This window comes from Triturus cristatus, chromosome 7 (assembly GCF_964204655.1).
Source record: "Triturus cristatus chromosome 7, aTriCri1.1, whole genome shotgun sequence".
Lineage (NCBI taxonomy): Eukaryota > Metazoa > Chordata > Amphibia > Caudata > Salamandridae > Triturus > Triturus cristatus.
In genome coordinates, this window is record NC_140590.1 from 1244453458 (window position 1) to 1244467189 (window position 13732).

General features: G+C 44.5%; 1 protein-coding gene across 1 annotated transcript in view; it reads left to right on the forward strand.

Moving 5' to 3' along the window:
* Positions 1 to 13732, forward strand: part of LOC146811709 (putative DBH-like monooxygenase protein 2) — a 439263-nt gene that overhangs the window by 190202 nt on the left and 235329 nt on the right. The window contains exon 5 of the mRNA XM_085618698.1: positions 1413 to 1586. Coding sequence (XP_085474824.1) covers positions 1413 to 1586 — 174 coding nt within the window. The remainder of the gene's footprint in view (positions 1 to 1412; positions 1587 to 13732) is intronic.

Genomic DNA, 13732 nt, shown 5'->3' on the forward strand with positions numbered 1-13732 from the left:
CCGATGTGCCTGATGACCTAAGGAAAAGATGTAAGAGTAGCTGCCCTCCCTGTTAGTCACAGAAGCTTGCACTGCAGAGGCACATGTGGCACTGCTGTTCTTAGAGGTTGATCAGTTCTGTATGTCAACGAAGCTTGTACTGCTGAGGTCCATTCCATACCTCTTCTGTCGTTGGGGCAAGCTTGCATTGCCGATGGCCATAAGTCATTGGGTCTTTTGTGTGTGTGTGTGTGTGTGTGTGTGTCTGCGTGTGTAGGATGCGTGTCAAGGATGCTAGCACTGCTGATGTACAAGTAGTTCCTCTCTCCTTTAAAAAGCATGCACTGCCTCTTGCTGTGGTGTATCAGTTCCATGCATGCACAGGGAGATTGCACCCAGCGCTGCTTGCCCCTTGCACACTATGCTGTGCCCTCCTAGCAGTAAGTGCCTGATCACAGACTCCCATTATATTGCGATCTATGGCAATTATAAATAAAGTTTATAGCATCAGATACATTTTGCACCCTCCGTTAAATTTGGGCAGGTCACACATGAATGAATTAAAAAGGCCCGGTATTTACAGACAGATGTAGATTTTGGTGAGGTAGGCGCCAAAATCTGCATGTTATTCCCCACAATCTTAAAATAGATCATTATTGCACTCAATGAATTCCGAACACCTTGGTGTTAGAATTTATCTGGTGCGAACACCTTGGTGTTAGAATTTATCTGGTGCGATGATTATGGTATTCAAGACAGGCCACTCGTAATCAGGTATTGAGGGCTGTCCCCACCCTGGTAACGTGTTCTGACCACCCCTGTCCACCCCCAGAACTGAAACAAAGTATCGTTCCCGAGCACAAGCAAATAAGTATTCAGACAGATAATATTGATGTCTCAAAGAGAATTCAGTCCATATAATCAGGAGATAGTCTTCTTTATTCTCTTATTTCTCATGATCTCTCCTTATGGTCATAACACAATAGTTCATGGTAACAGGTAAGCATAGATGTTGTAGCCAGAACTGTGCAGGTCTCCTCCAGGCACCCAGAGCTGTTCACTATCCTGCCATTTTGTTTGGGATTTGCTAGTGTAAATATTAGTTGGCCGTCTTGCTTGCAGTGCCCAAAGGGCTGGGCTGGCGGGTCAGTGCGTGGCCAGTTTTTTGTCTGCTTAGGGGCCTATCTTATGGTCTAGTGGACCACTTTTTATTAATAATTTCCCTGATATTACCCCAAAGATTGCCTGCAGCAATCATGAATGCAGTCTCCCATGTCCTGCAAGACACCTGTACAGCCTGTGTTTCCAAATCGAAATCCACCCGCATTTGCAGCTGATAGCCACATTTTTTTCAGCTAACTCATTCGCTAATGTGAGCCATATTTATTGATGTTTTCTGTCCTAATCTGATACCCATTTTCTCCTCTTTGCAGTTCGAGCCCATCATCCAGGCTGGGAACGAGGAGATGGTCCACCACATCGTACTCTACACCTGCCCCAGAGGAGCCAACCTCAGCGCCCCAACAGGAGTTTGCCACAATAGGGGTTTTGGAGATCCTTTCATATTGTGTTTCCAGAACATGGTGGCCTGGGCTGTGGGTGGAGAGGTGAGTTGGAGATAGGAGTTTATACTGAGGACTAACTCGTTCACCTGTTGGTATCTGATCAAAGCAGCGCGCTGACTGTAAGCGGCTGCCTCTTCAGCCTCCTACCTGCCTGTCACTGTTTCTGTGTTGTGCAAAGAAGTGTTACAGAAGTGTATGGTAGTTGCACAATAGATACACTAACTCATTGTGACATCTAATAAATCTAAGAAAAAAAGCATGATGAAGGGATACAGCTTTTACAATGAAGCCTTTACCATGCAGCTTTTACCCCACAGGTAAGAACCTCGCAGGTATCTGTACCTTTACAACACATGACTTTACACCCAGGTGCCTCTTTTTTTTAATACCATTATTATGTTATTTAAAAGAATTGAAGGGAGGTTCAGGCACAGGTAGTAGTAAAAGGAGATAGGGGTAATTTGAGGGTTTTGGGGTGGGTTATGGTATAGAGATGCATGGGTAATTATAGGGTGTAGGGCTGGGAAACGATAAACACAGGTTTAATTGTAATTTTATAGTTTAGAGAGAGGTGAGGATAATTTTAGGGTTACATGGTGAGTAGTGGTAAAGGGAGGTGTGGGAAATTTTAGGGTTTAGTGGTGGTAATGGTAAAGGGAGGTAAGGGTAATTTTAGGGTTGAGGGGATGGCAGTAGTAAATGGAGGTAAGGGTAATTTTAGGGTTCAGGGGTGGGCAGTGGTATAAAGAGGTATGGATAATTATGGGGTGTATGGCTGGGCAGTGATAAACACAGGTAAAGGTAATTTTCGGGTTTAGGGGTGGGCAGTGGTACAGGGAGGTAAGGGTTATTTTAGGGGTGGGGAGTGATAAAGGGAGGTAATGGTAAATTTTAAGAATTAGGTGTGGGTAGTGGTAAAGGGAGGAGAGAGTAAAGTAAAAAGATGGAGGACTTTATATATATATATATATATATATATATCATCTACTGGCGGTCGCCAGTAGATAGTTATAGTTAGGACCGTGTTTCCATAGGAAATCTGAAAATTCTATTTTGAATAACTTTGGCGCCGGTTGACAAATACTCACGAAATTTTCAAAACTAATGGGGCGCACTGCTCAGCTCCTACCCTGAAAGTCTCGGGGTGATTCGTCAAGCGGGGGCTGAGAAAAAAGGGGGGTCCCAAAACGCGTTTTCCCCATGCATTTTCCCATAGGACCTTTAGTCGAAGGTACAGCCCGAACGGCTGAACAGAATTACTTGAAATTTGGCAAAGAGGTAGTGCTCAGATCAGGCATGTGCCTTTTGCATATATGGTGTCAATCTGAGAAAATTGCAGTTAAAAGCACATAAATATCTATAGCCGCGCACCGTGCGCGCACGGTGCCGTGCGCGAGCGTAATTCTGATTGGTGGATTCATGTCAGTCAACATTCGAATCGGTCGAAATCAGGAAGTGTCAACTGCCATTTTGTGTGTGACAGTGAAAAAGAAAGGTGGAGAATGTGAAAAGGGGGCAGGGTACAGAGTTCCTGACCCCCTAGCTTTTGTCAGGGGGTCCCTGAAGGACCATAAAGGGTGAAAAAAACATTGTATTTTTTTTTTTTTAAATCGCGGGGTGCGCGTACGGTGCACGCACCGTACGCGCACCGTCGCGAGGTGCACGCACGGCGGTATCATAAAAAAAATAGAATTAAAAATCAAATTTAAGTGTTTAGATGTTAGGTGGCTCTAAAAAGAGCCGTTGTGTTAATTGAGGGACAGAGGAAAAAAAAGACATGGCAAAAATTATAGGGAGCCGCACGTGTGCTGCTGTATCTTGCTCTCTATTAACGGACTGCTGGTGTCCGCATAAGAGAGAAGAGCATTGCACGCATTGCACCGTATATGCACCCTCTTAAACAGAGGGTGTTTATCCAGAGTAACCGAAGAAGGTAAAGCTGCCGCCGCAGATGAAGTGCTCGGCTGAGCTGCCGATGATGTGCTCGGCTGAGCTGCTGCGGATGTGCTCGGCTGAGCTGCTGGAGGGTTTTCTCTAGCAGCTCGAGCATAAGCCACAGGATGTACATCTCTAACGTGCCTGATCATAGTGAAGATACTAAAAGAGTAGTTCTTTTTAGGATCTCCTCTTGATAAGACACGATCACAAAGAGAGCAGGTGACTTTTGGAGCATTCACCTTCTTCTGCCCGTCTGGAAATGTAAAAAATTGCCATATAAAAGAGTCTTTCTGTTTCCTCTGTCTCTGTCTCACAAGGGTCTCCTGCTCACTCCCAGAAGATGACTGCTGCTCTGCCATTCTCAAGTACTGTAGTACTGGAAAAGCTGCTCAGCTCCTTCTCCCAGGGAATCAGAAGTAATAATGAGGGGAGTGGGTGTGGTGTTGGAAGTTTCTGGAACTGAAACTACTATAAACCAATGAAAAGTGTTGTTTCTAAATCACATGACTTGCCGTGCGCGCACGGTGTGCGCACGGAGCACGCATGCATGCGCGTACGGAGCACGCGCACATGTGCATACGCGCACGGAGCACGCACGCATGTGCATACGCGCACGGAGCACGCACGCATGCGCGTACGGAGCATGCGCGCATGCGCGTACGCGCACGGAGCACGAACGCATGTGTGTACGGAGCACGCGCGCATGCGCGTACGGAGCACGCGCGTACGGAGCACGCGTGCATGCGCGTACGGAGCACGCACGACGTACGCATGCGCACGTGGAGCACATACGCATGCGCACACGGAGTATGTACGCATGCGCGCACCGTGCGCGCCCGGACAAAAACCCTTAAAATTTCGAGGGAAATGTCCAGCTAACTCTAACGCCCCTGAAACCTATGGCTTTTTTAGTGAATATATATATATATATATTCACTGAAAAAACCATAGGTTTCAGGGACGTTATAGTTAGCTGGACGTTTCACTCGTAAGAAACCATTGAAATTCCCCCGTTATAGTTAGTTCAGCTAACTATAACTCGCGCGCCCGCAATGCACTGCTGATGACGTCACATATTACATCACTCATGACATGGTCATTGACATCACTCATGACATCACTGATGACATCTCAAATGACATCACTGTTGACATCATCCAGTGAATGTGTGTTTTTCTGAAAATGAACTATGTTTTATATATGTATATCTCAAGGTCGATGGAAGAATAAATGGGTATATAGGTGTCTAAATGGATGATTTGTTTTTGAAAAATTGATTGTATAACTGACTGATTAAGTGTATCTTAGTGAATACATGCGTATGTGAATAATGTTTAAATATGTAAATATCTGTATCAGTCTCTCACTTTGTGTATAAGTGGCTGCATGGGTTGGTGAGTAGCTACATGAGTGTCTATATAGGTTATTAGTTGGTTTTTTGAGTATTAGTATGAGTGTCTGAGTGTCTTTATGGTTCGATGGGGGAATTACGTAGTGCATAGGTGCATGAATGAGTGACTCACTGTTTGTATGTGTTGAAGACAGCATGTGTGCAGGACTGTATGGGTGGATGAGTGTGTGCATGGGTGTGTTAGTGAGTGAAAGACTGTCTCAATAGTGTCTTTATGAGTAACTACATATGTTTTAAACTAGTATATGTGACTATTGGTATATATAAGTGATTATATGTGAGAGTGAGAGATTGGAAGAGTTCCTGTATGAATAAGTATGTGTTTCTATAAGTGATTGTTTAAAAGACTAAGTATGTGTAAGTTTCTGTAGAAGTAAGTGTGGTGGTGTGTGTATAACTATATATACAAGTAAATGGATGTTTGATTCTTTATTAGCATGAGTGACTATGTGTGTGAGTAACTCTATGGATGAGTGGCGTTGTGTAACAGAATGTATAGGTGTATGAGTACATATGATGAGTGAGTACATGTATGAGTGACTGTATAGGACTGTTGGTGAATGAGTGTATGTGTATGTGGATCTTAGAATTACTGAATAAGTTGTTGTAGCTGGTATTGGTATGTCCATTGTTTTGAAAATTTTAGTTTCTATTTTTGAATGTGTGTATCAAAGGTTCTATTAGGGGGAGAGGAGGTCAGCCACTCTATCACAAGGATGATTTAATCAGTGATGTCATCAGTGATGTCATTTGAGATGTCATCAGTGGTCATGAGTGATGTCACTGACCATGTCATGAGTGATGTAATATGTGACGTCATCAGCAGTGCATTGCGGGCGCGCGAGTTATAGTTAGCTGAACTAACTATAACGGGGGAATTTCAATGGTTTTCGTCCAGCTAACTATAACGCCCCTGAAACCTGTGGTTTTTTCACAGAATTTCTAAGGTTTTTTAAATGCTAATTCCTAACTATAACGTGCCTGAAACCTATGGTTTTTTCAGTGAATTTCAAAGGTTTTTTAAATGCTAATTTCTAACTATGCCTACAGAGATAGGACATGTGGAGAAAGAAAATAAAATGCACAGAAAGAAAAAAAAGAAATGCAGAAAGAAGCAACAGAAGTCCTCAAAGATGAAGACAAGTGCAGGAAGAAGGATAACGTGCAGAAAGAACAAACAGAAGAGCAGAAAGAAGCCTTGTTGCAAAATCATCGTGTACCCTCAACTTTTTCAGACGGATACTGGTGGTAACTGAGTCTGACTAACAAGTCCTACAGCCAGTGCTATGTTAAAAGACGCTTAGAATACAGTGAAAACACCTACATACACTAGGGAACACTATGCGTTGGGGTCCCCCTGTGATTAGCATGACCTCCTCTGTAAGCCCCTAGTATATAATAGGGCAGGGGGATTAAAACTACCTCTTAAAACGTGCCACAGGGCGTGTTTGCACACATCACCTCAGGCCCGTCCCCTCCCTTCCCCACTGTGTAAACACGCCCTGTGGCCGTTTTAAGTTGGGAGATTAAGTCCCCTTGAATCCTGTCTGCAACGCAGTGCAGTGGCGCTTACTGGAAGCACCTGGTGGGCTAGTTGGCCCCCAGGGTCCCTCAGGATTGAAGGTGAATTATTTCCTCAACTTAAAACGCGCCACAGGGCGTGTTTGCACACGTTAACTCAAGCCCCGTCCCCTCCCTTCACCACTGTGTAAACACACCCTGTGGCCGTTGTAAGTTGAGAGATTAAGTCCCCTTGAATCCTAAGGGTCACTAGGGTCAAACTAGCCCACTAGGTACCTCCAGTAAGCACCACAGAGCTGCGTTGCAGAGAGGTGTAAAAAGGGGCGTGGTCTCAGAACACCTGTCTGCAACGCAGCTCTCTGGCGCATACTGGAGATACCTGTTGGGCTAGTTGGCCCTCAGGGACCCTCAGTATTAAAGGGGAATTAATTCCCCAACTTACAACTCGCCAGGGGGCGCATTTGCAGAGTGCTGCAAGGAGGGGGCGTGGCCTCCGGTGCGATGTCGGTCTTTTATTTATTTTATTTTTTTAAGAAGGGGGGCTGTGTGGCCCCCCTTCTTTTTCTAATTTATTGGCCCTGGGGACCCCATCCCCCAGGGCCTGCCTCCTATTTATTTATTTTTTATTCGGAAGGGGGCCGCGTGGCTCTCCTCCCAAGGCCTCAATCGGCCCCAGGGACCCCAACCCCCGGGTCATTAAAAGGCAACTATGCATATAATGAATCCACGTGGAATGTATTTACACCGCTAGTGAAGCTCTGACGTGTCTGACGCCCTACCGTGCCTAATCCCGGCGCCCCCGCTGGTGGGTACTCTCCAAGTAGACACCCTTGTCGTTTATTTATACAAACATGGGTAGCTATTGACGGGCACATTTAATACACACGCACACCAAGCCATTCAAAGGGGATTCGACAAAAATTAGACCAAGACTATGCAAGAAACCCCCCTCACGGTTAATAAAACACACATCCACCGCCGAATGTGTAATACTTTTTATTTTACTCTCTGGATTGGAAAGGAGACAAACCTCACTTGAGAGTCACAGCACGCTCCTGACTGAGCCCAATGCTCTGTTACATCCACCAGTGCCCGCGGAGTGCCACACACCTCTGTGTTGTATTCCACCAGCTAGTGCGTATGCTATGACACTGTCTAGCCCATGTGCACTGTAACACCACCCCCTGAATATGTCATGCCACACTTGCCTTCACACAGGTTATATTGCCCCATCTAATGTGCCTTCCTCGATGCCTATGTTATAACGCACAGCGCTATGTCATACATATTACAATCTGGGATCCATATCTTTGTCACAGTGCATATGCAACGTTACACTCCCCAGCACATATTTTACATTACAACTTTAGAGACTAGTTAGGTTACACAACACTGCCCTGTGCATATTACACTCCAAGGCGCATATCACATAGCACGCGCTAGTGCCTGTGCTATCTCGCGCTCTCCAATGAATCTGTCATTGCGTACAATGTATTGCATATTATATTTCACGCCCCGGTTCATCTTATATCACACTTTTTGGTGCATAGTTTATACCATATACTATATCTAGTTTTCATTTTCAATCGTGCTCTCAGGACTATGTTCTATATAACACTGCGTCCACCTACCCTTTTCACATGCATTATATTTTGTGATGGGGTGTCTAGGGTCAGGGGGTGTTTCTGCCAAGTGAGCCGGACTCACAGTCACAAACGTCCTCTTCTTCCTGAATAAAAGTGAGATTATGCTGCATACTTGTTCATATTTTAAGTAGTTCGCACAGACACACATTTTAAAAACAATAAAGTTCCTAATACCCACCTTCTGTGAACAGTTAGCTTGCTGCCCCATTCACCTCCTCCCTGTCCTCTGTTGTCTCAATCCATGGACTAGCCTCCTCCCTCCTGCCATGCATGGTCTGATTTGCTGTCACTGCCCTCCATTTAGCATGATGTACCAGTCCACTCCTCCTGCATTCCATTGCCCAATTCTATGGCCCATCATTGACCTCCTGCTTAGCCTCTGTGCTTAGCTTGCTGCCCCTATTCTCCTTCCCCCTGCCCTACAATGTATTTGTGCATGCCCCTGCTCCATCCTTTTTGCCCACCATGTTCCATGGACCTGCCACTCCTATCTACTCTGAGTGTTCTGTTGAGCTGCCACTCCCCTCCCACCTGCCTAGCATTGTCAGATGACTGTAACCTGTCCCTGCAACCTCCACCCTGCCTGTCCACATGCCATGCCCCTTTCCCCTTCCTCCTGTCCTCCATGGTCCATTTTACTGCCACACCCTTCTGCCCTCCCTGGTCTGTAGTGCTGCAACTGCTCCTCCTGCCTGCCCCGCGCGGTCTGTTGTGAGGCCCCTTCCCCTGAACTCTCTTGTCTGTGCCCAGGTCCTGACCCTCCCTTCTATCCTCCATGGTCCTTTGTGCATGCCCCTGCACCCTCCTTCTTGCCCATCATAGACATTGTGCTGCCACTAACCCTCCCGCTTGCCATGCATGGTCTTCTGTGCTGCCATGACCCCTCCCACCTTCCCTGTGTGGTCAGCTAGATGCGCCCGACCCCCTCCCACCTTCCCTCCATGGTCTGTGTGTATGCCATCATAGTCTCATTGTTGCTCTCCATGGTGTGTCTTGTTTCTAGGGCCCATCCTGCCTGACCTCCATAGTCATCTTGCTGCTCCTGCCCTGCCCCCTTGCCCCCTGCCCTCTGTTTCCATGTACAGACCCCTATTCCCTCCCTCCTGGCTTGTCTGTTCCATTGTAATGCCCCTGATCCGTCCCTCCTGCCCTTTATGGTCTGTTATGCTGCAGCTTTCTCTCCTGTCTGTCCATTATGGTCCGCTAGCTACCATTGCCTCCTTCCCCTCTGTTCTGTGTTGTCCATGTGCATGGTCCTGTCCCCTCCCTATTGCTTTCTATGGATTGTTGTGCTGCACTCCCGTCCCGCATGCCCTGTGTGGTGTATTGTGCTGCTGCAAACCCTGATGCCTGCCATGTAGGGTCAGTTTGGTGCGCCTCTCCATGTCCCTCCTGTCCTCTGTTATCCGAGTCCATGTCCCTACCCCAATTCCTCCTGCCTATCATGATCCAATGTACCATACTTGCGAACATTTTGAACTTGGTAAGAGGGAGATTTTGAAAAAAACTGGGGTATTGATTTTCCCCTTTGAGTTACATTGAAAAAGAGGAGATTGTAGACAGGAAACAGATCAAATAAAGCCCATTTGAGCTTAAAAACATTGGACGTTTCCTGGCTGAAACGGGTCTGTTGGCATGTATGGTTGTACTACCACTGCCTCTTTTTTATTTATTTATTTTTTTATTTCAAATTCAGGAAAACCAATAAATACAGTTGTTTTGAGAATGACACAATCAAGTTCATCAATAAATCAATGCATATACTCACATATTATTAAATATATCCTAGTGGGAATGGTAGAAACATAAAAAGAAGAAAGTAAGAGGGATTCACATTAATTCTTTAGGGCTATCAACTATATGCTTAATTCTCCTCAGCTTCCCACAGCGGACCCCAAACTAGGCAGCCTCTTTTTTTAGCCCTTCTACCTTTACATTTATACAATGCCTTCTCTAAATTAAAAACATGAAAAAGCCTTGCATACCATTCCTGAAAAGAAGGCGGTTCAGCATCCTTCCATCGAGTTGCAATAATTAAATGCAAAATGGCTGTTACCATGAAACAAAAATATATTTGGGAAGAGTCCATCTGTAAACTATCATCGACCCCAAATATAATCAATGTAGAAGTTAATCGAGCTATACCCCCTATAGTTTGAATCTACGCCATATTGTGTTTGAAGCTCTATTCTTTGTTTCAAAATACCCAGCTTGCTGCAGCCGCAGAACATGTGAACCATATCAGCTGGGCCCTGATCACATCTTGGACACCTGTCAGTTTCCCTTTTCCCCCGAATAAACTATTTTTCTGGGGTATAGTATAACCTAAACAAAGTTTTAAAATGTTGAGCTTTAAGATTTGCAGCCAGAAAGATTTTTTTGGACAAGTATAAAGATCTACACATATCCCCATCATAATCCCCCAACTTCCCTGCCCAAACACCTTCTGAACTAGCTATATCGTCTTGATTGGCATTCAGAAGAATTGAATACAGATCTTTAACCCGGGGCTGCCTATGTCCCAGCCAATCCAGCATTGGAATACTGTCCGATTTGCTAAATTGAGCCATTACTGGTTTAATTATCTCCCTAATTTGTAGATACTTAAAAAAAGTCTTAGAATCTACGCCATATTGTGTTTGAAGCTCTTTAAATGACTTTATCTCTGATTGATCAAACATATCACATACAGCATTAATTCCAGCCTGCTCCCAGTTCCTGCCTAACCTATCATAGAGTAAAGAAGAGAACATTGACGAGCGCCATAAAAATAGATATCTATGAGCCTTTGGAATTCTCAAAAGTTTTCTTACATTATTCCAAACATTCCAAGCAGTTCTAACTAATTTAAACCGCGTTTTTTTATAGTAACTCCCATCGAGTTGCCTCAATAAAACACCTGATGCTACCTTCCCAAGGGCCAGCTCATAGATAGAGGGGAGTGTCTCCCTACTTTCGTCTGCCTGGATGGTTCCTATACACTTTTTAGGCCGAAAAAGACTGATAATTTGCTGCAAAGTTACAGCCCAGTAATAATATTACATATGGGGGATTGCCAAACCCCCACGGTTTTGTGGTAAAGTCATCAGCTTCATTGACCTTCTGATCTTTTTATAACCCCAAATAAATTGTGAAAATATTCCTTCAATTTTTGAAAAGAATCCCTTTGAAGGTTCCAACGGGATACATCTAAATAAATAAAAATTTTAGGGAACATAGTCATTTTTATGATATTCGCTCATCCTATAATGGAGAGATGTAAGTTATCCATTCGTTTTAATTCATTGCTTATCTTTTTAAAAAGCTGTGCCGAATTAATATCCCAAACCGTCCCAACCTCCACATTTATATTTATCCCTAAATATGTGGCCTCCATAGACCTCCGTGCGTCGTGAAGCTGAATATTTTTGGAGCAGACAATCTTGGTTTTACCTGAATTCAATCTATAGCCAGATTGACTCCCAAATTCCAATGCCAAAACCTCAATCCGATCCAAAGCTTCCTTGGGGTCAGGGGTGACTATTGCGATGTCGTCGGCATAAAGCTAAAACGTTGGTGTTGTATCCCCTGACCACTATAGGTTTAAAAGCCTGGTCATTTAGCATTGTTCTGATTAATGGGTCGATATAGAGAGCGAAAAGAATTGGGGAGCACGGGCATCCTTGTCTAGTACCTCGTGAGATCTTGATTCTTCCCGACTCCATCCCCATCAATTGAATTTTTGTGTGGGGTTGTACATACATAGCCTTTATGGCTGTCTGTATACGGGGACCAAAACCATTGGTTCTTAAAATCTGCCAAAGGAATGCCCACTCAACCTGATTGAAAGCTTTATGGGCATCCAATAAGATAAGGGACATTTGTCCCCCTGTCTGTTCCATTATATCAAATAATGAGATTACGCGGCGAACGTGATCCGTTGTTCCCCGAGCAGGAATAAATCTGTGCTGCCACGGACTGACCAGAGAGGCGAATATTTTTGCAAGTCTAAGCGCTATGATTTTAGAGTATAATTTCTCATCCGCATTTATAAGGGAGATAGGCCTATACAAAGCGGGATCTTCAGATAATTTACCCTTTTTCAGAAAGATAATTATATTGGTATCCTTCCAGGACTGAGGCAGACTACCCCGATACTGCACTGCCAAAAGCGAGTCCAGCAGCAGGTGTGCAAGCTCAGGCTGCAAGGCTTTATAGATTTCCATCGGGATCCCACCTGGGCCGGCGGCCTTACCAGGCGCCGTGGTCTGGAGTGCCTCAGTGACTTCAATTAACGAAATATCTTTTTCCAATTCCTGTATTATAGGGGGGTGATAACTGTTCCCAACCCAGCTAATGTTTGTGGGTCAACCTCAGAGCTGTACAGATCGCCATAAAATTCTGCAAGGACTTGAACAATGTCCTGAGGTTTGGTTACCATATTCCCATCCTTCCTCTTTAGCACCGTAATATTATTTGCCGCCGCCCTCTGTTTCAGTTTAAGTGCGAGATGTCTCCCAGTCATCTCCCCATATTCATAGCTGTCCCTGGCTCGAGTTTGATATATCTTAGCATTTCTGTTATTGTGTATTCCATTAATTTTTGCTTTATTGCTAATTACTTTTAATTCTATTTGGCTCTGTACTTCCATCTGTTTTTTTCGATAGCTCCCAAGTGCAATTCCTCATATTTGGAAAGTTCAGCCATGAGCTGTTGTATAACCTCACTCTGTTCTTTCCTAAGGTGCCCGGCAAAACTAATAATCTCACCCCTTAGGCAAGCCTTAAATGTATCCCAAACGATTTCTCTGGATGCCCTATACCTATTTGCCTCATAAAATTGTTTAGTCCAACTCCTAATGTGGTCTGTAAAACCCTCGGTAGCCAAAAGTTTTCTGTCAAAAGACCATTTTGAGGGAAGATTCACATGTTCCTGAACCTCGATTTCCAACATCAGAGGGTTATGATCTGATAAAACCTTAGGCAATTTCCATATATTAGCTCCCTCTATAAGGGAGGCAGAGATAAAAAAATAATCAAGCCTAACATATTTCCGATGAGGACAAGAGAAATATGTATACCCAGCATCTCCAACTTTTTTCCGAGCCCAAACGTCCACTAATCCATGACTTCCCGCTAAAGCTTTAAGGGCCTTAAATACTTGTGGCTTCCTCCCCTGATACTTTCCCCCAAGCGTATCCTGTGTTCCTAAGTGGATGTTAAAATCTCCACAGATTATAAGTGGGGATGGCCGGGAAGCTAGCTCAAGCTCTAAATTTGCCCATAAATCTGGGTCATCCAGGTTAGAGCCATAGATTGTACATAGTGTTACCCTGCAAGGTAATAAAACTATTGCCCATCTACCCCATTTATCCGCTAAAGTCTGCTCAACCAAAGGCATCCGTTTAGAAGTGTGTATAGCAACACCTCTCGTAGTGGTTGTCTGCCGTGAGCAGGTTACCTGCGTATATCCAGTAATGATATTTAACCCTCTCTTTTGCCATGGGATATGAGTCTCTTGTTGGCAGATAACATCTTCCCCCACGAACGAACGACTTCTGCGGATCTATTTCTTTTGCCGCCTTCATTCAACCCCCCAATATTTACCGAGCTGATTCTCAGCCTACCCATCCCTGTAATTTATTTGATACCTAAATTGTGCCTTAAAACATTCCCTCATCTCTGTGTCAATCT